General features: G+C 40.3%; 1 protein-coding gene across 4 annotated transcripts; it reads left to right on the plus strand.

Annotated features, from left to right (window-relative positions):
* The first annotated feature begins 1,960 nt into the window (after positions 1-1,960).
* Positions 1,961-26,644, plus strand: MAP3K8 (mitogen-activated protein kinase kinase kinase 8). 4 transcript variants are annotated; one of them, XM_027841523.1, is made up of 8 exons: positions 1,961-2,010; positions 8,844-9,202; positions 15,022-15,189; positions 16,828-17,089; positions 18,719-18,825; positions 23,449-23,601; positions 24,551-24,794; positions 25,619-26,644. In XM_027841523.1, exons 2-8 carry the CDS (start codon positions 8,867-8,869, stop codon positions 25,750-25,752), a joined length of 1,404 nt encoding a protein of 467 aa, XP_027697324.1. In that variant the 5' UTR covers positions 1,961-2,010; positions 8,844-8,866; the 3' UTR covers positions 25,753-26,644. The 4 variants fall into 4 exon arrangements, with proteins under 4 accessions (XP_027697324.1, XP_027697325.1, XP_027697326.1 ...); XM_027841524.1 differs by lacking the exon at positions 1,961-2,010 and adding an exon at positions 4,752-4,802; XM_027841525.1 differs by lacking the exon at positions 1,961-2,010 and adding an exon at positions 6,341-6,360.

The following is a 26,644-nucleotide window of genomic DNA, read 5'->3' on the forward strand; positions in this document are numbered from 1 at the left end:
AAAGAATGAACAGCTCCTGTAAATGCAGTTTCTACTGAACTTTCCACTGCCCCCCTCTCCTGAAATCCCTCAATTCTCAGAACATACTTAGCATTTTCTATTTAAAAAGCAAAATATTGTCAAGAACTTTCAACCCTTCTACCAAGTATCATACGGAATCCTCAAATCACAGATGTTCAGAATTTGGGTCCTAATTAAAGTCCCGCAAATACTTTCGATTCCAATTATCTGTGCAGGCTCCCCAGGATCTAATTAAGCTTAACAAGGGGTGAAGCTGGTCACCCCCTTCAGCTTCCGGGCCGGCTCCTGCGTTCATCTGCCGCCGCAAACACAGAGATGATGAAAAAAAATGACCATTAATACAAATTGCTGCATTCCTGAAGTGGGAAGACGGGGCGTGGAAAGCCCAGGTTACTGGCAATTGGCTCAGTAGAAGAGGTCCGCGGGCCAAGACTGGCCGCAGCCGCCCTCCCCGACCCAGGAATGGAGCGGCTGCCAGCGGAAAGGGAGGAGGGAGGAGGGGGAATAGTGGCGAAACCTTCAGGGGCAAGGGAGTGAGCAGGCCGTTCCCAGCAGTGAGGAACTCAACTAAGGGTGGAGCTCGACTCTCTTCCCAGCACTGTTAGGCAGGCTGTTAACATCACTCCTCCAGGGCCCTCCCGCACGGGACTAGTGGCGTATCACAGGGTATTAGAGTTTTGGTTAGAGAGTCCTTCACTTTACTAAAGGGGAAACGCAGGCCCAAAGACATTAAGTAACTTGTCCATGGTCTCACAAACAACGGTTGCAGAGCTGAGATTTGAACCTCTGTCTCCAAATCGAGTAGTCGGAGGCAGAGGACCAAGGCTCAAACCCCTCACTGACACTTAACAGTACTTATGAGACACCGAGGAAGGCACTTAACCTGTCTGGTGGAGCTCGGTTTTCTCCCGGGCAAAATGAGGGAGCTGGGCCCTAACCACCCCGTCCTTTCTAGATCTAGAATGTAAACTTGTTGAGGCTGGCTTGCTTATGCCTGGTATATGGTAAGATCGATCGATCCCTATGCCACTGAAAATATAGTGACTGAGTTAATGAAGTGGGATGGGAATAGGTTTTGGCCCAATTCGGAGTGGGAGTAGCGAGGAGCCTTTGGTGGGGAGGTTAAGGATGGGGAAACAGGATCTTCGAATAGTAGAGCTTGCTCCAAACTCATTGGCGGGGCAAGGTGGGAAGAATACACACTCTCTGCACACTGGTTCTTTTCCCAAGCTCGCACTTGGAGAAAAGATCAAAACCCGCAGCTCCTCCTACTCACCAGGACAGGGTGTCCTCACTCTCTCTCCACTGGAGTTTTTTGGTTTTTGTTTTTTTTTTTTTTTGAGGGGAGTTGGCACTACAGCTGGGAGCTGCGGGGAGCTGCTTCCTGTCTCGCAGCTCCCTTCCAGAATTATTTGGGAATTCCCCAGTAGAGTAAATCGTGCCCCTCAACTAGTCTCGCCTCTCTCCTCTCTGGTTTCCCTGGGCCCTAAGTTCCACCCCTAGCTCCGCCCCCAACTCTTCTCGGGTGCATTTAGACCCTCGGCACCTAGAGGGGAGGGGGAATTTCCCACCTCCGGGACGCAGGCTTCCCCTGCGACCGGGGCCACCTCTTTCTGATTACACATTGAAAGGGGAAATGGAAAACACCAAAGAGAAGGGGGCGGTGTCGACTGGTCTTCTCCGCAGCGCCACCCGTCGCCGGGCTCAGACGCAGTGAGTGAGTCAAGGAGCTGGCTGCGTCTAGGCGCTTAGCAGCCGCCAGTTCACTTTTTGCTGGGGCGGAGACCCAGGGCCCGCACCCTGGCTCTCTCCGCGGCTCTGAGCTCTTGCTCCACCCCCTCCTCGTTCCCGTCGAACCTTTCAGGCGACACGGCTGCTCGGCGTGCGCTCGGCCCTGGCTGGGGACCCACTCTGGCAGTGCGCGAGCTGCGGAGCGCTGTGCCTGGACGGGTCCAGCTGCCCGCCCGCCGGGCTGCACGGGGACTCCAGGTAGGAAAGAAGCGCGAAGCTCAGGCGTCTCGGGGGCATTAGGGGACTCGGGTGGAGTGGGGAGAGGACTTTTTTTTTTTTTTTTTTTTTTTTTTTTGGGCAGCGTCGTCTTCTCCGTCCCTGTGTTTCTCCGCTTGGCTGCCGGGAAGAGAAGGGGAACTCCCCGGGGGCTAGCTGAATTTGTGAAGCAGCCGCTGCTGCCGAGTTTCCTTCCTCTCGGACCCGGTCGGGATGCTGCGAGATCCCGCTGGAAAGCACCTTGCAAAACTCTAACTGGTGGCCGTCTTTCGACCCCGCCCCCTTTCTTCTCTCTCCCGGATCCCTGCTGTCCGCAAGACTTGCTCGAGGTTGGTAGTGCAGGTCTGGGCTGTGCCCGGGAGGGGTGGGATGGACGCCTCACCTCCCTTCCAAGGCCACTGGGGAGCTCGCGGAGCTCGGTCCCAGGTGAATGCCACCCAGACCAGAATCGGCGGTATCCGGCCCCGGCTGCTCTCTGCGTCCCTTCAAAAACATCAGTAGACCTAACTATACTAACAGATCACCCTCATGCATTTTGTTGACCTAATCCTAAGAATTATTCCTAAACTGCAGGTGTTCTAGGGACTGATAATTTTAATGAATTAACAGGAACTGGGGAGGCAAGGCTGGGGGCTGGGGGCGGGGGACGGCAGGTTCACTGGGGAGGGAGGAAGGAGTTTGGGGCTTTTGGGAGTCCGACTCAGTTGCTCCGAGTATTTTGTAAAGGGCTTTTGCGTCATAGCATCAAGACTGGGCTTTGGGGCTAGAAAGGCTATATCAGCAAGCGGGGGTGGGAAACTTCATTGAAGGTATTAACTGAGGGCTGCTTTCATTCTGACACCCTGAGGCTCAGCGTCCAATGCTTGTGGGCTCAAACTGACAGGTTCAACCTGAAAGTGTTGAAGGCTATGCTTCAAGTTGTTGGATGGGATTTTTCAAAAGGGAGTGAGGAAGGGAGAGGGTAGAGCCCAATCTAGCCTGTGTGAAGTGATGTAAACTCTTGCTAATTTTCATCTTGGAGAGTGGGTGGTTTGAACCAAAATAAGGGGCTGTTCCTTGAAACTAAAAATACATCAGCTTTACATACCATTACTTTGAGTAATCTATATAGGCCAAATAGATTATCTCACCCGAAGATTTTCCTTTGTGCTTACTATTTGATGACCTTCAAACCAGTTTTTCTCTATAGTATAGATCTTTTGGCTTTTTGTGATTAACTAATGCAGTGCTTCAGTCCAATTAAAATACATCATCCTTAGGCTTTATTCTGAAAGGTCTCTATTAAGAGATTAGAAATGCTATTTGGACAGCTGGCTACCTGTGAGAAAGGGTACACCTTTTATTTGCATATTAAAGCAAGAAATCTTTGCACCTGGAGTAATTGACCACTAAGTAAAGCTTCCCCCCCCCTTTCCAGGGGAAAACTCTGTTTAATACACACTAGTGAGGGATTCTTAACATTGATTGCAAGGGAGTAGCCACCTCCTCTATCAGAATTCTTGCAACCTACATCCCACAACAAGATTCTTGCAGATGTTTAGGACCTTATATTTTTAGGGGGCTGCAGTTTTAAAAGCCAAATAGGTAATCTCTTTTGCTTCTCCAGGAGTTTGAGGTAAATAGATTAGTATTATTTTTCCTAGTTGCTTTTTTTTGTTTTTTTACAGATAAGAATACACCAAGGCTAATAAGGTGTGAAAGTATTGGGCCTGAAGTCAGGAGACAGTGTTCCTGAGAGAGTACATACACACTTACTATGTGAGACATTGTGAACCTCTGTTTCCTCAAATGTAAAACATAGTTAATAATACTTATACTACTTACTACCTCAAGAGTTTGCTATGAGGAAAATAATCCTTAAGGCACTAGAGAGGGGAGTTATAAATAAGAGCATTAACTTAGGTGACAGCTGGCCAGTTGCAAGGTAGGAACTGGAAGCCAGGACTTCGGATTCCACTTTTGATATCAGTTTAACTGAAATTAACCTAGAATATTGTATTGGTTACCTCTTCCAGGGCTTTCACCTGGTGACTTCAGGCAAATGATTTTGTACTCCTCTCTTCCAGGTGTAAAGTTTTGCAAGGATATGTTTTTTGTCAGTAAGTTGCTTGTGCTCTGTAGAGGGGAGGCAGTGCATTTGGCCTACACATGCTACAACTCATTGATTGCTATTCTAGAACAACTTTGCAGTTAATTCATTCTTTCTGTAGCTGCTTGCTTTTATTCTGTCCAAGTTGTCTTAGCTTTTTGAATCTCACTTTGCTCATCTGTAATACAGAATTTTAATGGTACCTGCCCTACCATGTGTTCTTGAGACTAGCTCAGAAGGTATCAGTAGATTGTCTAGTCAACTGAAAAAGCAACTCAGAAAACTTCACCACCTGCATCTGTAGAAGTATTAAGATGTAAGTTGTCCTCAGGGCCGTATTGCTGGTATGTCAGTGAGAGGGATGTGGCCAACAGAGCTTGGATACTGCTTAGGTTTCATTGAGCAGTTAGTTGCAGTTTCTTCTTATACAATCCAGGCTTGAAAAACAGAAGTTGTGACAAAAAGTAACTCTACTTAGCATCCTGTTGGCTGGGGAGGACTTATTGACTTACTAATCAAATATGTTTCTTAAAAAAAAAAGTCCATGGGTTCACATGACTTCAGAGAGGAAGCAGGGGAAAATTCCACAGAGTTTGCAGTTTGCTCAGTCGGTGCCAATGTGAAAGGCACGCTTTTTAAATTCCTGCAGATTGTCTCAAGAGTTTACACCAGAATAACTTAAGAGGTAAGCCTGATCAAAAGATTTAATGTTGGACCCTAAAATTGTTTTCTTCTGAGACCTACAATCTGAAGTTAAGATTTTGGAGAGCCTTTTTTTTTTTTTTAACTGCTCTGTAACTTCATCCATGTAAGGAACTCCCTCCTCCAATAGAGATTGACCTCTGCTCTTCAACCTACAGTCTAGAAGATGAATTAAAATAATGTGAGGATGAGAGGAATTAATTAACTTTTCCCAAATGTCAACAGTATCCATAGCAAGATTTGTCTTTTTTCATAATCACCCTTCTTTACACAAGGGCCATGAGGACATATTAGCTGTACTATACTGTAGTATATGTAGGTTGTCTTCATGTGACAGCTAAAGTACTTCATACTTTAAAAAAAAAATCTGATTTCTAGAAACTCCACTTATGGTAGCTGTTTGACCACATCATCGTTTTTCAAAGAAGCATCTAAAGTGAAATGTATCCAGTAACTAAGGCTAGGTACTAGCCTTCGGTACTACTAGGATTCAGTTCATCCATTCACAGCCTAACACTGTGCACTATATTCTCAGAACTCTGATCTGAGGTACCAGTTTGCCGGGAGGAGAAGGTTATGATCTTTCTCACACTATCTGGAGACTGTTGGGCAGTTTATGGTTACAAGATCCTTAAATATTTGTATATGTATGCAGGGTGGGGAGGTGTTATCCTTTCAGGAATGCATGTCTGAACTAAAGGTCATTGCCCATCTTCCAGGACCTGTTGCCTGGTTATTGCCTCTTAGTTATCCCAGTAAGAGAAAATATAGGATAGGGATAGGAATTGGACCTTTAATTTCATTGGTATAGGATGGTGGTTCTCAAATGTTTTGATCTCATGACCCCTTTTACACTCTTAAAAATTGAAGGCCTCCTCCTCCCCCCACTTTTATTTATGCGAGTTGTATTTATTGATATTTACCATGTTAAAAATGTCTATTATTATAAAGATAGTTCTGACCCCTTGAAAGGATTTTGAGGCACAAGGGGTCCCCAAACCATAATACTCCAAACCACAGCCGGAAATCATTGGGAAATATTTAACAAAATAAAAACACAATAAAATATAGATAATACCGTGTTTTATCTAAGTTAATCTATGGTGCAAAGTGCTGTATTTGTGGATTAGTGGCCCCAGTTCCTATTTGAGTTGAACACCACTGATTTAGAGCATTGTGCGGTTGTGATTTGCTTAGTCACAAAACCAGTATATGCCTGAGGTTAGACTTGAACCTAGATCTTTTGAACCCAATTTTCTATCCACCAGGTTGTGTTACCTCTCTCCAAAGAAAATATCCCTTCTGCTCCTTTTTGAATTGAAATGTTCCCTTGTACTAAATAACTAGTTAAATTCCTTCCCTTCCCTATTATCTTCTTTTCTTTTGAAAATTCCCAGATGTTGCACCTGATGTATATACTATAATTATAGAGGCAGCTAGGTGGCACAGTAGATACAGCATAGACCCTGGAATCAAGAGGACTTTTTGTGTGACCCTGGACAAGTCACCTAACCCTAATTGCCTCAAAAAAAAATGATACTGTAAGTGTTGGTTAACTTTATTGTAAGAGCTAACAGATTTTTCACTTTTGAATTACTAATGCTGTATTCCTTTACCTGTTCTTACTACTGCTGCTTGCAGCAACCTTATAAACAAAATCATCTTCCATAGTAGCTTCCAAATACAGTGGAAGTATATGTTTTTGGTGAAGAGAGGTTAAAAAAAAAACCCTACTGCTTAAGTGGCATGTCTCCAGACTTGCAGGCACTGGCAGAACTAGAATCTGAAACTATAATCTTTTTCCCTATTAGCTCTTTTAACCTATCTATTCATTTAGATCCAGAACTACTCTCAGAAATAGAACTTCTATCTGATGAGCTCCTAAAGAATGTAAGCCAAATTATTTGCATACAGACTGACTCCAGAGGGTGAATTTCATTTGCCAAGTTAACTAATTGAAAGCTGTTTTATGATGTGCAGATTTTGCATATAGAGATTCTTGTGGAGAGAACAGTGTTGTTTTTTCAGGGGTGAGAGCCAAGGAAAGGTGTTTGGCTTGAAACTAGAATTATGTTGGGCAAGTGGCCATAGAACTTCTGATCTTTGGACCTCCTTGATTTGGTTTTAGTTAACTGCAAGGTTTTGATTTCAAAGTTGTATCTTCTGCTTTTTTTCCTTTCTACCGAGCTTTCCATGGTTCTACTGGGTTTTGCTTCAGGTTCTTATCATTTGGGCTTTGAATATTCTATGCCAATGGAGAGATGTTCCTCTTTCCATTATGTGAGTAGCTGAGAAGGAAATACATTTCCAGAAGCCTGCAAGAAGGAGGAAAAGTGTATATTAGATTGTTTTCATACTTCCATATTTTCTGCATAATATATTATGCAAATTATATATTTATATTGATATGTGTGCCCATGCATTGTATATACAAGTGCTTGCCCATGGCATGTAGGTGATTTTCTTTCTGATCCCTGTTTTTGCTCTGTCTAGTGCTTTCATCTATGCAGTAGTCTTTTTCTTTTTTTTAAAGCTTCTACCAGGTTTGTCAAATTGGACTAGACCTTTTTTTAATGATTACTGAATTTAATGTATTTGTGTCACTTGTGTTACTTAAATTTAAGGAATTGGTGTCCAGAAATAAACTAAAACTGATCAAGTTGGAAAGGTTCATTTATTATGCACTTGTGGTATGGATCCCGAGCTTAAATCACAGTAAACCCTGTTCTGGAACACAGCTAGTAAGTGTCTGAAGCCAGATTTGAACTCATGAAATTAATGAGTTTTCCTGATTCCAGGCCCAGAGCTGTGTGCGCTATGGTGTCACCTAGCTGCCCTAAATGTTGGTGTCTGGGGTGGGGAACCTGCAGCCTCGAGACTACATGTGGCCTTGTAGTTCTTCAAGTGTGGCCCTTTGGCCCATCAGTTGGGGAATGGCTGAACAAGTTGTGGTACATGAATGTAATGGAATACTATTGTGCTATAAGAAATGATGAGTAGGCAGACTTCAGAAAAACCTGGAAAGATTTATATGAACTGATGCTGAGTAAAGTGAGCAGAACCAGAAGAACATTGTACACAGTAACAGTCACATTATGTGATGACTGACTTTGATAGACTTATCTCTTCTTAGCAATGCAAGTATCTAAGACAACCCCAAAAGACTCTTGATAGAAAATGCTGTCTACATCCAGAAAAAGAACTATGGAGTCTGAATGCAGATCGAAGCATATTATTTGCTCTCCCTCTTTTTTTGTTTTTGTTTCTTCTTTCTTGTGGTTTCTCCCGTTAATTCTAATTCTTCTTTACAAAGTGACTAATGTGAAAATAGGTTTAATATGAATGTGTATGTTGAGCCTGTATCAATTTACATGCTGTCTTGGGGTGGGGGGAGAGAGAAATGGAGAGAAAATTTGGAACTCAAAATCTTTTGAAGGTGAATATTGAAAACTAAAAGTAAATAAATTTATTAAGAAAAAAGTATGGCCCTTTGACTGAATCCAAACCACAGAACAAATCCCCTTAATAAAAGGACTTAGCCTACACTGTAGGTTGTCTTTATTTCAAATGATCTGTGCTCCATAGAAGCTGATGCTCTTGAATTTGACCTTGCTTCTCAATTTTCTTTCCTATAATTTCTCAAGGGGATAACTGTATAATGCCATAATGCACAATGATATTTTTCTCTAACTTTAAACTTATGGAGCTTAAATATCAATCAATCTGATACTTACAAACTATATTAGCAAAACTTTGATACTTAAAATAAATAACAATTTACCCTTCTGGCTGAAGACTTACTTAAAAATACATAATAATAATTTACCCCTCTGGTTGAAGACTTACATTATTTTTTTCCCTGCTGGGCAGAATTAATGGTTACATTTATATCATATGATAAAATCTTTGACTTACACATAAAGATGTAAATACTGAAATCTGTTCTCAGCCTTTTTCTTTTTATTCATTTCAGTACTGATTTATGCTTCTTACTGTAACCAATCATTGTCCTTTGACTTTGCAGTTGATTTAGAAAACACAGCAGTAATGGAGTATATGAGCACGGGAAGTGATGATAAAGAAGAAATTGACTTGTTAATTGAAAACCTGAATATGTCTGAAGTCATAGATATGATGGAAAATCTCTACCCAAGCGGAGAACCTGCAGTTTATGAACACAGCCTTGTCAAGATGGGCCAGGACTCTAATCAAAATGAAGAGCGTGCAGAATCGCTTCTGCTCAGTGGCCAGGAGGTTTCTTTGCCATCATCTGTCAGATATGGAACCGTGGAGGACTTGCTTGCTTTTTCGAATCACGTTTCCAATGCCACAAAGCATTATTGTGGACGCCGGCCACAGGAATCTGGAATCCTACTGAATACAGTAAGCAATTCACCTGTCAAGTTTTTTGCTTTTCATGATTTTTCCATTTGTATTGTTGCTAAATGTTGACTAGTCTAGAGATCACCCAGTGGAGAGAAGGTAGCAAGTAGACCAGTGTAGCTTAAGAGTAGTTTAACTTTGGCCAGCTTTCACAGCACCTACAAATGTGGTAAGAATCACCTTGAAGTTAAAAGCTCAATACAAAATCTTTTAAGATTTCAGTTCTGATTTTTACTGAATGAGACTGAAAAGCAGTAATTGCAGCTCATGTTTCTATGGTGTATCCCCAGAGTCTACGTATAAAACCCTTTCCCTGCAATGACCTTCCAAAGGGGATAGTATGAGTATTATTATCTCTAGTTTACAGATGAGGAAACTGAGGCTCAGAAGTCACACGACTTGCCTGTGGTCTTATAACTAATAAGTATTGGAGCTAGTATTCCTCCTCAGATCTTTCCTCACTCTGAATCAGGATGCCTTTTAGCTAGCCCCTATACCATATTACCTCTCTTTAAATATTCAAAGACTAGTGTTTCTAACAGTGGCCAGTCTGAGTATTCTGAATGAGGGGCCTCATAAGAAAAGCTCCTTCTCTCTTATCATGTAGTTTAGGCAAAATGATAGTAAGTATTCTGCTGAAAGAAATATTCTTATTCTAAACTAGAAATAATAACTGTACTTAACTTTTATTTGTGAAGACCGAATTTCTTGTTCATCTCAGTCATTTGGGGGGAAGGGAGGACTGAGTGAGGTTCATCAAGTCACTGGAATTTTACCGGTAACTAGAGTGAGTCTTTGCAACTATACAACTTATAAGCTACAGACTGCAAATATCTAATCACAAGCTCATCCTTTTTGATTGGCAGACCGTGAGTGAGTGATGAATGTTGTGTTTGCTAGTCATCCCTAGAATGCAAATAATCTAAAACATTATGGCAACAAATTGATGTCCCAAGAGAAGATCATGTGACGTGCTCAGGTGTGCCAGTGTTATGTTGATGTCCTTCATGTTTGCAAGGTGGGGTTAGGTATCATCAGAATCTAACCTAATTTAGAAACAACTGCCCACACAGTACTGAGAGTAGTAAGCAACAACTTATAAATAACACTTATTGAAAGTGAAGACCTTTATGTTATATCCCTTAATCACAAAATAGGTAACTTTGAGGAGACCCATGTGGAAGGAGTAAAAACAGCCCATGCCTAAAATCTGCACTTGATGATTTTTTTCATTTTTATTTTGAAAGTCTGTTGTCCTACATTCACTTAGATAAAAACAGTATTCTCACTTGGGTCAGCTGGGTGGTTGAATGATTTGTCTTTACTGGAAGCTGGCCATGTTCAGCTGTAATCCGATATTGTTCAAGATAAATCTGTACAGTTGGTGTTTGCTTTGCTTGATAATATGGCGACTGTGAACTCTGCTGAATAGTAGACTGAGTAGTAGTAGTAGAATAGACTGAGTAGAGTTCCTTCTTCTTGGGTGCCTTTGCTTTTTTTGGATGTTAATTTCTTCTGGAAAATATCTTGAATTATGTATAATGCTATGATCAGTCAATAAACATTTATTTAGCACCTACTGTGTGCCAGGCACTGTGCTAAATGCTAGGGATTCAAGTATGAATAAAAGACAGTTCCTGCCCATAGAAGTTTACAGTCTATTGGGGGAGCACACTACAGAAAAGGGAGCTAGGAAGTGGGGACAAGGGATAGAAGTTAGTCAGAAGTCCCAAAGTAGTGCAACCAGGTGAGAGGTGAGGATTAAGTGGCAGCCTGTTATTAAATATTTAGCTAGTCATCTTGAAGGTTAAAATGATCTATATACCTGCAGTGAGGCATACATATTATAATTTTATATATATATACATATGCACACACATATATCTTATTTAATATATGGTTTAGTAAAATTGATGCAGAAAAGGAGACGCTTTCTTTGTGTTGGCTTCAGTCTCCATTTCCATTGTTGGCTGCTACTATTTTTCTACTACTAATTCATGTTTTTAGCCAAGTTGGACAATTTAGTGTTCCTTGAAATGCTTCCTATACTTTTCTTATCTCTTTCCCTTGGTTCATGCCATTCATTTCCTTCTACCTGGAACAGGGAGAACGGTATCTCTGCCCATCAAAGCCTTTTCCATTTTTATAGGACCAAAGTAAATGCCACCTCCTTCACAAAATCTTCTGGGATTCACTAGTTTCTCCTTCAAAACCAAATCTGATCTGCCCTTTCCAAGTGCCACCATACCCTACTTGACCATATAAGCCCTAACTGGCTTATACCCCTGTTATAATATGGATGACATTCTACCTCATCTTAGTTATTTGTGTGCTTATCTCTTCTCCCCACTGGACTCTGTAAGCTTCCTGAGGAGAGAGGACAGCACTGTCTTGTTCATCTTTGAATTCTTCTTCCCCTGTCCTAAGACCCTCGTGCAATGTCTGATATAGAAGAGGTGTCCAGTAAGTTAACGGCTGGTTCACATTGCAAAATTGAGTCCTCCAAAAAAAGTGACAGAAGTCACTGCAGCATCAGCTCTCATTGTGAAGAATCTGCAGAAGGTTTTGGAAGTGGGCGAAAAAATCCCAAGTAGCTCCAATGGTCTTGGCAGTGCTTTTAGAGAAGGCTATGGATCCGGACCCTGGAAGGTATAGAAGTACAGACTTTTAAAAATTTGTTCTCCAGGCCTGTAAAGATCATAATTACAAATAGAAGGTTATGGCAGCAGAAGAGTAGGTAGTATTGTTCTAAACATGTCATTGTTGTCTTCACTAAAAGAGTTATTAGGAGCAGAATGGCCTGGATACTCAACAGGACTTTGTGATAAACTGATTCTAATAGATTAATCTAGCATGATTTCGTGCTAGTGCCGGATGTGATGGTGGTGGTGGTAGTAGTGATGGTGGTAGTAGTAGTGGTGATGGTGGTAGTAATAGTAGTAGTAGTAGCAGTAGCAATAGTAATGGTGGGTGATGATATAACAATAAAAATGATAGCTGGCACTTGTTTAGGGCATTGAGGTTCACAGATTGTTTCAGAATGTCTCCTTTAACCTTCACAACTCTGTAGATGGAGGGTAAGTATAATTTCTGGAACGTATGTTTCTGTTAATAAGGTTTCTGATTCCTACTCTTCATATATTCCAGCATAGCAAACTGTGGTGACATCATCTGAAACAGACTGGATGCTTGTGGTTTTGTAGCCCAAATTAGATACTGCTGCCCTTGGACCCGTTGGTCCAAGACATGTATTTTCTGATTAGTAAGCTTTTTTTGAAGAGAAACAAAGATCCATATCATATTTATTTATATTAGGGAGGTAGCGTGACATTGTGAATGCCCATGGCCTTAGTTCAGATCTTGCCTCTGACACTTACTAGCCCTGGGTTGTTGTTGTTGAGTCATTTCAGTCATGTCTGACTCTACAGTGACCCCATTTGGGGTTTTCTTGGCAATGATACTGGAGTGGTTTGCCATTTCCTTTTCTAGCTCATTTTACAGATGAGGAAGTTGAGGCAATGATACTGTCCAGGGTCTCACAGCTAGTAAGTATATGAGACCAGATTTAAACTCATGAAGATGAATCTTTCTGGTTCCAAGCCCAGTGCTTTATCCACTGCATCATCTGGCTAACTGGTTACTAGCCCTCTGACTCTAGGCAAATTACTTATCCTCCCCAAACCTCAGTTTTCTCTTCTGTAAAAAGGGCTTAATAATATTTTTGGTACCTATCTCATGGGGCTCTCATGAAACTCAAGTGAGAGAATAAAGAGAAATCATTCTGTACACTTTAAGGTGCTGTATAAATGGCAGATGTTATAATTATGTCATGACACAGAGTGACCCCTGGCCCAGACGAGTATGTAGCATATAGATAACCAATCAAGGCTTTTTTACATTTGTTTGTTTGTTTGTTTTGGTGAGGCAATTGGGGTTAAGTGACTTGCCCAGGGTCACACAGCTAATAAGTGTCAAGTGTCTGAGGCCAGAATAGAACTCGGGTCCTCCTGACTTTAATGCTGGAGCTCTGCCCACTGCACCACTTAGCTGTCCCTCAACCAAGGTTTTTGCTCAGTTTTCTCCAAGTTTTTTGAAGAGATGATATTTAAAATCATCTTCAAAGATTTGTCCTGAGTCTAGAACTTACTATGTATATCAGCAATCTGCATAAATAGGAAAATGCTTAAAAATATGTATTAATTTAAAGTGGATGTGTTTTTCACACATCCTGGATCATTCATTCAGGAGAGGAGAAGGTAGATGTGTGCTTGGTGCCTTATAAAGGTAGGCTGCTAGTAAATTTATTTTGATGTTGTTACTTTAATGATGCCATTCAAATAAGTAAAGGGCTCTTACTTAGAGGGTGGTAGCTACTTGTTCTCTGTCTCTCTGGGAGGAGATGGACTTAAACTACAGCATGAGGAATTAGGGATAGATAGAAGTAGTGTTTTTCTGATAGAGAAGATTGTTAAAAATCGAATTCATTTACTGAAGGAGCTTATGGAATTTCTATTGTTATTATTAATTTTTTAAGAACAGGAAAACTATACTCCAACAGAGGTGGCAAGAATTATTCTGTCTGAAGTCATATGATGAAGTAAATTAATCACTTACTGTATTCCTAGTATAGTATTAAATGGTTTCTTAAAACTCCTGCCAGCCCCCAAGATAATGTGGAAGGATCTGGTTTTGCCAAGAGGCCAACATTATGTTTTATGCTTTTTAACCCCAATAGTGGCCTGATCCAAAGTTTTGCACGCGTTAGGTGCTCAATAGATTTTGATTTCTATAGTGTTAGACTTATTCTCTGCCCCAGTAGGTGCATCATTTGGAGAATTTTGGCTAAAGTAAATTATTTGGTCTCTACTGTTTTTAATAGTATACCCATACAGAAGGCCAAAGTCATGATCATGAGAATGTTAGACACAATGAAATATAATTTAAATTCTCATTCTCTCTCCCTTATTCATTAACTTTTTAGTACTATTAGTCACACACCCTTTTCCCCTTCCCCCATCTACAATCTTTCTTTTACTGAAGCTAAATAATCCAAATGTCATGTTGCAAGATAACCTCCTATTTAATAATATTTTGATTCAAATTCATTACATTTGGGAAAAATTATGGCAGGGTTGATTTTTTGGGAAGAGTGGGCATATATTTAGCCCATTTACTAAAGGCTTCATGTGCAGCCTATTATGGTTTGATTTTAACTTTCAAATTTGGTTCCCAGTGTTAGTGTAGAAATGGCTGTCTTTTGTGTCCCAAACGGTGGAGACAGCCTATGCAGAAACCGCCCTTTGGGAATATTTTTACATTATTGTTCTATATAACCATTCTTTAGGTAGTGCCTTTCTTAAAATGGTTCAGTCTCACCTTGACCTACTGTTTTTAGAATGCTCTGTGACCATTGGTTAATGTCTGAGGTGTGCATCATGTGTTAGTAATAGCTATGTAGACTAACAGGTTATCATATTCTACTTAGAAACAAATCAACCTGCAGATCTGTTTATGCAGTCATTGTTTTAAGTCAATCAGCGTGGTATGGCAGTGGTGTTCCATGGTGAAAATAATTTTATAGGTTGCAATTTAAAGAGCTTACTCATGCTAGATGGAAATTTGAGCAGGTTTCACCAGGAATGAGTTTTCACATGCTTCCTTTGCCTTGTCAATGGTTCTAAATATAGCTTTCTGTATACAGTGTGTCATGGTGATCACATATGGTCGGTGGCATCTCTTCAGACATACAGTACTTTGTAACATGTATCCAAAAGGATCTTTTTAATTGAGGCTCTGCCTTTTTAAAAATCATTTAACAGGTCATCACCCCCCAAAATGGAAGGTACCAGATCGATGCTGATGTTTTCCTTTTTCCATGGAAACTGACTTACAGGAATATTGGCTCTGATTTCATTCCCCGGGGAGCTTTTGGAAAAGTATACTTAGCACAAGACAGGAGGACAAAAAAAAGAATGGCATGTAAACTGGTATGTATTTATAGCAAAAAATACTCCTTCCCATTCACATTTTCCCCCTTTTGCATGTTTCAAATATTTTCACTGGATTATAGTTCCTTTGGCTGGATCCCGTCTATGAGATGACCCATTTAAAAACATCTGTATTCACTGATTGACTCGCTACCTAAATTCTTGCAGACTCTGAGTCTGTGTGCTTCTGTGACAAAAAGAAAGGGCTTGCAGCTTACCCAGAGCTGGGATTTCACTTGTTTACCCACAGCTTCAATGCTGTTATTACTCCCACATTTGGGGGGAGGCGTAGGACAATTGCAAGTTGTGGTTGACTCCATGACTCTGAGCCCACAGACCCCTTCTTCCTCTTTTTGAGGATGAGAACTGGGCAGGGAAATAATCAGAGGCTGGGAGAGTAAACTCGCCGGGTTGTTTGTTTTCCTCAGTTTGTAGGACTTCTCAAAACTTAGACCCATCTAAGAAGCAGATAACTTTAAAAGGATGCATGTATACGAGAATGCTTAATAGTGGGACTGTTGTCATATTTTTATCTATGCTTTTTATTTATGTAATGCTTTTAAACTATATTACAGATTAAATTTTATATTTGTGTATTATATATATAAATACTTTTATAAATATAGACATAATTTGTAAATGTATCTTGAGTCCCCAACTTATGCTAAGATATGAAATTGATATGGTTGGCCTCGTTGGTTGCTCCATAAAACACCAGTGATTGGAGCTTATCGGCTGCCCCATTGTATGAGACACATCTTCACATCATTCTGAAAAGTCAGTGAAGGATTGTCTAATTCTGCTAGCATTTGAGAGCCCAACATTTATAGGAAGCAACTGATTTGGGTCCCTTTGTTATACTAAAAATAGAAAAGGACAGTAAATCTAGGGTTCTATCTAAAATCTAACAGTAATATTTCTTGTTCTGGCCCCACTAATCAAAATATACTTTTGTGGCATAGAAGAAAAAGTCTTCCTTTATTGGAGTACCCATATATTTAATAATGAAAGATTACAGTCTAGGTAAGAAAATCGCACAGTTCAGATATGTGTATATATACATAAATATATAATATATATATCACACACATATACATACATATATGTATATGTGTATATATATGTATTCAAAGACAGGATTTTACACACACACATATACGCATACATACATATGTACATATCTATGTATATTTTTATATATATATGTAATCCTGACCTACAGGGTAGGTCAATGTTACGTTAAGCAAACACTTTCCCTCAGACCTTATGTGATTCCACACGGTTCAGACCATTCTAGAGGGCAGTCAGCGTGTCTGAACTGTGAGGATGACCACTCTTTCACTTTTTCAGGGGGTGGGAAAGATAAACAGTAATGACCCATCACTCGTGGGAAGTCTGACTTAGCTGCGTAGCATTATGTGGATTTTCCAGTCTGGCTCTGTGGAGGCTAGCCTATGGCTTAGTCATTATTGTTACAATTATAATAATAATTATTTGTCCTGTTGCATTGGCCATCTAAATATATCCTTTTGGCTACCTAGTTTATCTCGATTGATTCTCTGCTGGATCCCCATCGCAAGAAGTGAAGGAATTAGCATTATACTGTCCTTAATCTGCCTCCTGTTTTTTGTCATTTAGATCCCAGTAGATCAGTTCAAACCATCCGATGTTGAAATTCAGGCCTGCTTCCATCATGAAAATATTGCAGAATTATATGGTGCTGTTTTGTGGGGTGAAACTATCCACCTCTTTATGGAAGCGGGCGAGGGGGGATCTGTTATGGAGAAGTTGGAGAGCTGTGGACCTATGAGAGAATTTGAAATTATTTGGGTCACGAAGCATGTCCTGAAGGGGCTTGATTTTCTTCACTCAAAGAAAGTAATACACCATGATATTAAACGTAAGTTGTGTTTTGTAGTCTTGGAAGGGGGTGCAGGGGACGGGCTTGGGAGGGAGAGGCAGAACTGGATCTGTGATTTCATTTTTCCAACAAAATCCATTTTACCCTTGCAAATTGGAAGTAATTCTGCAAATTATAATTTTGGAGCATTACTTGGGGGCACCGAGAGATTAAATGACTTGCTTAGGGTCTCATAGCTAATATGTGTCAAGAGGCCAGACTTGACCCTCCTCTTCCTGATTCCTCGTCTGGCTCTGCCTCCTGTTGTCTTGCTTAATATATTACCATTTGTTGAAATATTTGGTGGGTTGGACCCATAATACTCTGACAGGAGACAGATGGTTTTTCACCTCTAAATTTTTAAGTCCCTTAAAGGCAAGGGTAGCATTTTCTCTGAGAGCTGGTGGCAGTAATAGATATGTTTCCATCGATTTTTTTTTCCCCCTTTCCTCCATGGAGCTCTTCCATATTGAAAAAATGCCACGGCACTGACTTAGAAATTTGACAAGATAGACATAAAGAAGATCACCCTATCTCAGTCTAATAAGTGCTACTATTCAACTACTCTTTAAGTCATTAAATATCCTTAAAAGACATGCTTCCCCACCCCCCCAAACAAATTTTATTAAAAAAAAATTGGTATCTTTTATTTTTATACTGCCCTTTCCCCTGTATTCCTCCTGCTCTCCCATCCCTAAAGAGCCATCACATATGACAAAAGATTTTTAAAAAGAAAAATAGGAGGAGGAGGAGGGGAAAAATGAGCAAAACTGATTGATACATCAGGAAAAAAATCTGAAAATCTATGTATTATTCACCCCTGTGGATCCCTCATCTCTGCAGAGGAGTCAAGAGAGGTTGCTTCTCATCTCTCTTTTTTGGGACCATGTAAAACAAATAGATTAAATGTTTGGAAACTCTCCTAGTAATATCTAGAACTAGATAGAACTCATGATGTCCTACTCTGGTACCCCATTGTGGTATGGAGATGACCCTGGATTCCTGAATACTATGCCAATGGAGTGCAAGCTCTGGCAAGATTTAGGAGTATGGACCCCAAAACAGGTGATCTTGTCCACGGCCCAATCTAACTATCACTGGAGAGCTTGCCACTAAGCACAGATATTTTTCTGACTATAACAATTCAAACCCCATGAATATAATCTGTTAAGGCATTGCAGCCTCATCATCTGTTTTCATAAAAGGAAGAGCCTTGTGGATAACATCATGAATCCTTGAAATTTTCTAGCAACATGAATCAGCAAATCTGAAAGAGAACCAGTGTAAAACTTGGTGTAAGCGTTAGGCTTCATTGCAGGCTCAGCTTTTATAGGGTCAGAATTGGGATTGTTGTTTCTTCTTTCAGAAGAATGATATGGTCACAATGTGACACCATTCACATCTACATTTTTGGCTCTGAGAATTTGAAGCTTGAGTCCCTGACCACTTTGTTGGCCTATGTTGGTCATTTATGTACAAAATGGCCTCCTCCTATGCCTAGATTCTGAATCTTTTTTTTTTCCCCACCTGCATTTTTCTGAAAACTACACTAGATGCCCTTTGGACACTGTTGTATCATAACATACGTGTACATTTTTAGGCTAAAAAAGTGTTTTCTTTCTGCTGCAGCCAGCAACATCGTTTTCATGTCCACGAAGGCTGTGTTGGTAGATTTTGGGCTGAGTGTTAAGATGACAGAAGAGATCTATTTTCCTAAGGATCTTCGGGGAACAGAGGTAATTACATATCCAAGGAAATGACTTTGTCTTTCTGAAATTCTTTTTGGTAAAGATTCTAGAATCCCTGTGAGAGAGGGTAAAGGGAAGGAAAAGCCTGTGAAATAATGTTCTATAAGTTGATAATATCACTAGTTTTCCTTAAAGTACATGTGGGATTACGGTTGAATTTAATTTAAATAGTGAATAATGAGCAAATCTGAGCCAAAAACACAATAGCAATAATATTTAAGGTTTCCACGAAGCAAAAAGGAACAGAATTTCCTACAATGGAGACATGTCCTCAGGGTTTTTCATATGTTATAATGCTTAGATTTGTCATTAATAAATTCCTTAATGGGCCATAACCATTTTGAGTATCTACAAGTGAGATGTTCTTCCCTCTCTCTCCTTCCTCCATTTTGTAAGGAGGGATTTTTATTTTTTTGGCAACTGAGTCTCTCTCCCCTGGGCTGGAAGTGTAGTGGCCACTCAACCCATTACTCATTGGCCTGGAAGCTTTGACTCTTCGTTCTGAGGTGGGATGGTCTGTCCTTATTTCATCAGCCTGATGGCTCCTTGGCAGCTTGTCATATGGGTGGCAGATTTAGGGAGCATATCTCATGGGCTTTAGGCCACTGCAGCTCAGAACTCTTGAACTCAAGCAATCCCCCTAGCAATAGCCTCCCCTAATAGTATAGATTACAGGTATGCACCATCAGGCTGGACCCTAAAGGGACTATTTTTAAACTATATAATCTTTGACCTTGTGCATGGATGTCTGTGAGCCAGAAGAGAAGGAAGCTTGTAGGTTTTTGACCTGGTATAAGTTTTTTTTTTTCTTCTTTACAACCTAATATGAAAAAAAAAAATGAATGGGAAAGTTATCTTTAAAGTCATGAAGACCTGTGTTCAACTCCTGCTTTTGACTGATGCTCACTGTCTGACCCTGGACAAATCTTTGGAAAACGCTTCAGGATATCTTATTAGTTTAAAAATATTAAGCCTCATAAACTTTTTCTCTCCCTGGACTTGTAAAGAAAAAAGAATTAAAAAACCAAACTAGTTATGGTATTAAGCATAGGAAAAACTTCTACATTTCAATTACCCACATCTCACTCCCCTCCCTCCTACTACTTCTTCCTAATAGTGTGATTAAATTAAGTATTTTGCAATGCTGGAGAAAAAAAAAAACAGACCTTTTCTGGGAATGTTCTTTGAAAAAAGGCAGTGCCTGTTTGAGTTACAAGTCTAGCAATGTAGTGTTCTGCTACTAGATAACATTTATGTTATCTTTTTTTTTTCTGCAACAATAAATTGCTTCTTATGGATCGGCTAGAATGGTTTGCAAGAGAACTTCATGAAGATTTTTCAGCTCCAAATGCCAGAACTAGTCTATATCTTGGGAGTATCAAAACTACAGTTGTCAAATTTTGACTCTGGATGGAAAGTTTGAAGTTGAAGAAATAATATATCTGGACAGTAACATTCCATTTTCTTTCTTTCTTTTTTTTCTTTTGGTGAGGTAATTAGGTTAAGTGACTTGTCCAGGGTCACACAGCTAGTAAGGGTCAAGTATCTGAGGGCAGATTTGAACTCAGGTCCTCCTGGCTTGAGGGTTGGTGCTCTATCCACTGCACCACCTAGCTATCCTGGTCAACATTCCATTTTATTTTTTTGTTTGTTTTTGTTTTTGTTTTAGGCAACTGGGGTTAAGTGACTTGCCCAGGGTCACACAGCTAGTAAATGTCAAGTGTTTGGTCTGAGGTTATATTTGAACTCAGGTCCTCCAGACTTCAGGGCCGGTGCTCTATCCACTGTGCCACCTAGCTGCCCCTTCAACATTTGATTTTAATGAAAAAACTGGGAAAAATCAGAAGCTAAAATGTGTGAGAGAAATTAATCGGCATTAGGATGATTAATTTGAAGCCACCCCACCTTTTTCTTCTTCTAGAAGATTATATATTTTTTTGGTTAAAATATCTTGTTTGGTTTTAACCTACGTGGTGGATCAATTAATTAATCACTGAGCATTTGTTATGCCCCTGTCATGTGCCAGGCACTGTGTATTTTGCTAGGGATGCCAGTGACAAAGAATGAACCAATCCATACTGTCAAGAAGGCTTACATCCTAATGGGGGAGAGAATAACACATATATAATAATTTACAGAATAAGTTTTAAAGAGAATAAATACAAATAAATGGAGTACTGTTTATGAGAAACAGAAAGACCAGTTATGCTGAATCAGAGCACAGGCAGGGAAATGATGTAAAGTGCGGCTGAACAGATAGATTGGGGCCAAGTTTGGAAGCATCTAAAACTCTTCCCAAAGCCAAACAGAAGTTTGTACTTTATCTTTATCTTAGAGGAAACAAAGAGCTGCTGGTGTTTATAACTATGTTGGGGAGAGACAGCACGGAGTGGTGTAGTAGAATGATCACTGAGTACCTTTATTCATAAAATCACTGGGTGGGTGAGCAACCTACTGCAGACATTGACTGGTGTGACCATGGTGGTCGCTGAACCTCTCTGCACTACCTCCATTTTCTCATCTACAAAAAGGAATCGTGAGGATGAAATAATGTGTATATGATGTCCTTTGCAAACGTTAAATTAGTCAATGAATGCCAACAGTTGTTCTTTCCTCTACTAGTCAGCAAGCTCATTGAGGACAAGGATGGCTACTGAATGTTTTTATCCCCCTGCATCTAGCCTAGCACCCAACTGGGTAGTAGGTTGCTACTGTGTTTGCTGTGTGTAATTGCGCAACAAGGCCTAGATTAGAATTCAGTCAAGGCTGAATTCTGGCCATCGGATCATTAAAAAATGAAACAAAGCAACAAAAGTCACCTTCTGTGGACCACTATGTGGAGGTCCCAGAAGAATACCCAAGGAATGCAGACTCACTGTGGTTTAGAGCTAGCATCTATTTGTCCTTTTCCTTTTATAGACACAACTTCTCAGTTCCAAAAACACAGAAAATGAAAGAATTTACTTTAAAGAATCTGACTTTTTTCGCCCCGGAAGGGACCTTCCAGTAGTTTCTCTTTGATTCAACCCTATCATTTTACTGATGGGCAAACCTAGGCCCAGAGAGGTTCTCTCTCCTCCAAGGTCCTGCAGTTAGAGACAGAGTTGTTGCTAAAGCTCAAGCCTCCCAGCTTCCAGCCCAAACTGTAGCCCAAAGTACAGTGACTCTCTTATACCAACAATGCAGTCACTAAGCTGTCATTAAAGTGTGATAAGGACCAACTGTAAGACCACAGATTCTTAACTTTTTGTGTGTCATGGAACTCTTCGGCAATCTTGGGAAGCCTATGGAGCTCTTCTCAGAATAATGTTCTTAAATGCATAAAGTGAAATACGTAGGATTTACAAAAGAAACAGAAGATTAGTGAAAATAAGGATATGCATTGTTTTTTCCATTCCAGTTGATGGACCTTCTGAAATCTATAGGATCTTACTAAGATCCCTAGCCCCAGACAGTTTGGCTTTGTTATTGAAAATCATCATATACATTCAAATTCATTTCTTAGAGGATGTGGAAACCCTTTGAAATCCATTAATTCTCCAGTGCTTGACCCAGATTATTTGGAATCACTGTAGACTGTCTAATTTGGGTTCTCAAAGAAAACTGTCTTCACCTCAGTGTAGTGTTTGGGCTTCAGGAAACAGTTGAGTAGGAGTCAGGATGCGGAAAAGTCATTCTTCTTGAACTAGGTCTTTGATAAAACTCAATTCCCAGAACATTAGATACATTTATATTAAAATGTAAATAAAAAACCCATTTTCAAGCCAAGTAGAAATGATTTAATGATTATCTAACTTTAAGAGCATTCATATCCCTGTGTGAGTAATCAAAAAACTATTAATGTTAAGCTTTGGACTAAGAAGGATCTGTGGGTTATCCACTTTAAATAAGAAATGAGATTCATATTTTAATTTTAAAAAGCCCTTCCAGCAAGTAAGGTGTGGTGGTGCAGCTCACCTGTAATCAATGCTTTATCCCATAGGCTGAGACTGGCAGATCTCTTAAGTTCAGGAGTTCTGAGCTGCAGTGGGCTGAGTCTACTGGCTCTGTATTAATATTAATTGTGTAATTAATAATAAAAGTTCGATATTGCTATGGCGAGCCCCCAGGCATGATGGAGGTGATAGGTAGGATACTTAAGGAGAGTTGAACCAACCCAAGTGGGAAAAGTAGCAGGCTAGGACAGACCAAGTCTTAAAAAAAATTAAATAAAAAACAAAAAGCCCCCCAACTCACTAAGAAAACCATCAAGTGCAGTAGGTCGTTTCTTCCAGTAAGATGGAAATTCTGCGTCCTTTGCTTGGCGTCAGCCCTCTTCATGACCCAATCTGCAGCACCTTCAGCATGTGATTGAAAGGTATTCTTTGTCAGGCTAAGTTTACTCCCTCCAGCCAAGGTTGCCTGGCTCCCAAATAAAGTGTGTCTCATTTTCCTTACCTAGAAGAAGCAAGCATTGTCTCTTTTGCAGAGGGTAGAGGGTTTGATAGAAATGATAAGGCGGGGGAATTCCCAGAACTGGAGCAGGGAAATAAATACTAAAACAACCAAATGCGGGAACATCAGGCTGATTCTCACCTTCCCCCCTCCTTTTTTTTTTTTTTTTTCCTCCAGATTTACATGAGCCCAGAAGTGATTCTCTGCAGAGGTCATTCAACAAAAGCCGATATCTACAGCTTGGGGGCCACCCTCATCCACATGCAGACGGGTACCCCTCCCTGGGTGAAACGCTACCCTCGCTCTGCCTACCCATCCTACCTTTACATAGTAAGTATGAGCCATTAAACCAGCCATGGGAGGGATGGTTTGGTCTGGGCTGGGAAACTCCTGCTCAGACAAGCTTCCAGGCTCTCACAGAGAGTTGAAATGATGTTAAGAGAGCTACAAGTGTGTCCTATGTTGGAGAAAATTAATAATAATAGTAATAAATAATATAAAAGGGAAGGGCCTCTTGGGCCTGAATCAGCCATCCGTGAAAGATCATTTCTTTTTATCTCACAAAATTAAAAGTACTTGGTAGCAACCTTGAAATGACCCCAGCCTCCAAGCCAGAGATGTTCTATGTGTACTTTGAACTCTTCAAGTTGGGGGTTCTTAACTTGAGATCAAGGGGACCTAAGATTTCAGGAGGTCCATGAACTTGGATGGGGAAAAAAAGACAACCTTATTTTTACCAATCTATAACTGAAATTCAGCATTTCCTTTAATTATAAATGTAGAAACCAGCATTTTTTCTGAGAAGGGCTCTATAGGCTTCACCACATTGCAAAAGAGGTCTATGACACAGAAAAGATTACTAAGCAGCCCTATGCTAATAAGTGCAATAGAGGTTAGAGCCTTTTGACGGCCTGGAATCCAGGAGAGACATTACCACCTTCCTTTCTCAGAGGAGAAGAACATAGTGCCGAGACTTTGCTAGAGCAGCAGAGATAAGTTGAGGCCATGGCTCTGTTGTGGAGACAGCATAGAAACAAGGTGCCCCATTTGTAAATTCAGTGGTTTTAGATTTTGGATCCAGTGTTTGAATTTAAATCCATGCTCTTGGAGAGTGATAGTTGTTGCTTTTGTTGGCAGTGAACGGGGAAATTGGCGACAGAATGTAATTTCCAGTAACTAGTCCCTAGAGCATTTTCACCCGTGAGACTATCCCCCTCCCTCCTCCTTCACCCACCAAAATACTCTTTGTACACTAAAAAAAAAATGGGTTTGTTGTTAGATTCATAAGCAAGCACCCCCTTTGGAAGACATTGCTCAGGACTCTAGCCCAGGCATGAGAGAGCTGATAGAGGCAGCACTGGAAAGGAACCCAAACCATCGTCCAACTGCGGCAGACCTGCTGAAGCACGAGGCCCTGAACCCTCCCCGAGAAGACCAGCCACGTTGTCAGAGTCTGGACTCGGCCCTTTTTGAGAGGAAAAGAGTAACGAGAAAGGATTTGGAGCTGCCAGAGAACATTACAGGTATGGAGAACATTACAAGAGGGCGTTGCCTGCAAGCTTGCTTTTCATCTGAGGGTCCTTCCAGATTTCTTTCTTTGAAGTTTGTGGAATGAAAGCGGAACATGAGTTTTTTTTTTTTTTCATTGAGAATCAATTTGCTAGAAAATCATAATGTGCATCTCTGGTAGATGGGCCTCAAATCAGTCACTGTGGGTTGGTCCATACATCTGGATATTCCAATCCTATCCTGAGTGGTTTCTGACTTCACTTGTTCACTTTAAGTAAATGAGCCATAATAGTTTGGGTCTTGATAAAGTATCATTCTAGGCGTTCACAGCAAACTTCCTTAGGCCCCTAGCCCACTGAATAATATCCCAAGTGGCCCATGATTACAAAGCTGAGTTTGAATTTAAATGGCATTTCTGATTTTTTCCTAAAAATCTTTTCCTCTGACAGAAACCTTCCCAATTTAGAAACTATTCTAGGAATAGTGTGTTTGCCATTTTCTTTTTATTAAAAAGCTATTGAGATTCATGCTCTGTCCCCATGTGTCTCTCCTAAAAGTCCCATGGACTTTCTCTGGCCTTTTTCAGTGCTACTCTTTTAAGAAGTATCTGCATGTTGGGTTCCTCTATACCATCTCATAGTCATTTGCTTTCTGAACTGCTATTTGGTCTGTTTCATCTGAGATGGACAGTTGAGGAAAAATACTCAAGCTTTTGGAATAAAATGAGATTTTTAAAAGACTTCTCAGCAGGCCCCAAGTGATTGTGTTTGTTGGCTAAATGTGTATCTGATCTGTCCTGGATGGCGAATTTACAATCCCCCAATTGTTGCGTTCACAGATTCCTCTTCATGCACGGGGAGCACAGAAGAATCTGAAGCAATGAAGAGACAACGATCTCTCTATATTGACCTCGGAGCCCTGGCTGGTTATTTCAACATTGTCCGGGGGCCTCCCACGTTAGAATATGGCTGACAGCCACCATCATCTGCTCCAAGTCAGGGTTCAGTCTTTATCTCCTCCTAGGAGATTTAGGAATGACTCTACGTAGTTGGTAGTACCACAGGTCTTCTAGCTGGAGAGTATGGGCTCTACATTGCTCATATGCAGTTAATCTTTGAAACTAGACTGGTACATATCAAGAAGAGATGTTCTCATACCCCTGATGATAAATCCCAAGTAAGAAAGTTGAGAAGATTAGAATGACTTTCTGGTGATCGGTTCTACCTTCTGTGCACTTTGATATTTTCAGTTTTGGACAATTATAAGAATATATTCATGTAGAAATTACTACTTTTGTTTCTAAGTTGGATAAGAAATCTTCATTTATTGGAGAATGTTTATTGTTTTTAAACAGTATTTCCTTGAGCCATTGATGTTAGATTCTGGCAAAAATTGAATTGACTTTTTTGAGGGGTGATAAGAGCCCAGAGTACTGCTTTAACCACCAATAAGCTCGGCCAGTGTATTGGAATGGCTGATTGAATGTATCCGTAGCTACCTGTCACTGATGACAAGTCCTGTTATGTTCCTATGGAAACAATTCTTATTGTACATGCTATGCTTAATACATTTAAAACACAATGTTTTGGATGTTGGCAAAACTGTGTAAACCACATAATTCTGTACATCCAATGGGATGAATGAGTGAACTTCTGGGAAATACTGAAACCTTTGTAATGCTGAAATGCTTTAAGCATTTGAGTTTTGAGAGAGCATACTGTGTATGTTATATCAAATGCTTTAAGGAACAATCCTGTACTTTTGACATTGTAAAGTATTTAAGAATATTATTAAAATGTGTTTTCGGGTAATGCAGATGAAACAAAGTATTTTGCGCAATGTGGACTAGTCAAGTCGCTGAATA

Source organism: Vombatus ursinus, unplaced genomic scaffold (genome assembly GCF_900497805.2).
Source record: "Vombatus ursinus unplaced genomic scaffold, bare-nosed wombat genome assembly UNPS02014861.1, whole genome shotgun sequence".
Lineage (NCBI taxonomy): Eukaryota > Metazoa > Chordata > Mammalia > Diprotodontia > Vombatidae > Vombatus > Vombatus ursinus.

Excerpts from the sequence above, each read along its gene's own strand:
- MAP3K8 (XM_027841523.1), top strand. The coding sequence starts at position 8,867 with ATGGAGTATATGAGCACGGGAAGTGATGATAAAGAAGAAATTGACTTG. Across the intron at positions 17,090-18,718 it reads AATACACCATGATATTAAAC|CCAGCAACATCGTTTTCATG; the intron begins GTAAGTTGTGTT and ends TTTCTGCTGCAG. Across the intron at positions 24,795-25,618 it reads GCTGCCAGAGAACATTACAG|ATTCCTCTTCATGCACGGGG; the intron begins GTATGGAGAACA and ends TTGCGTTCACAG.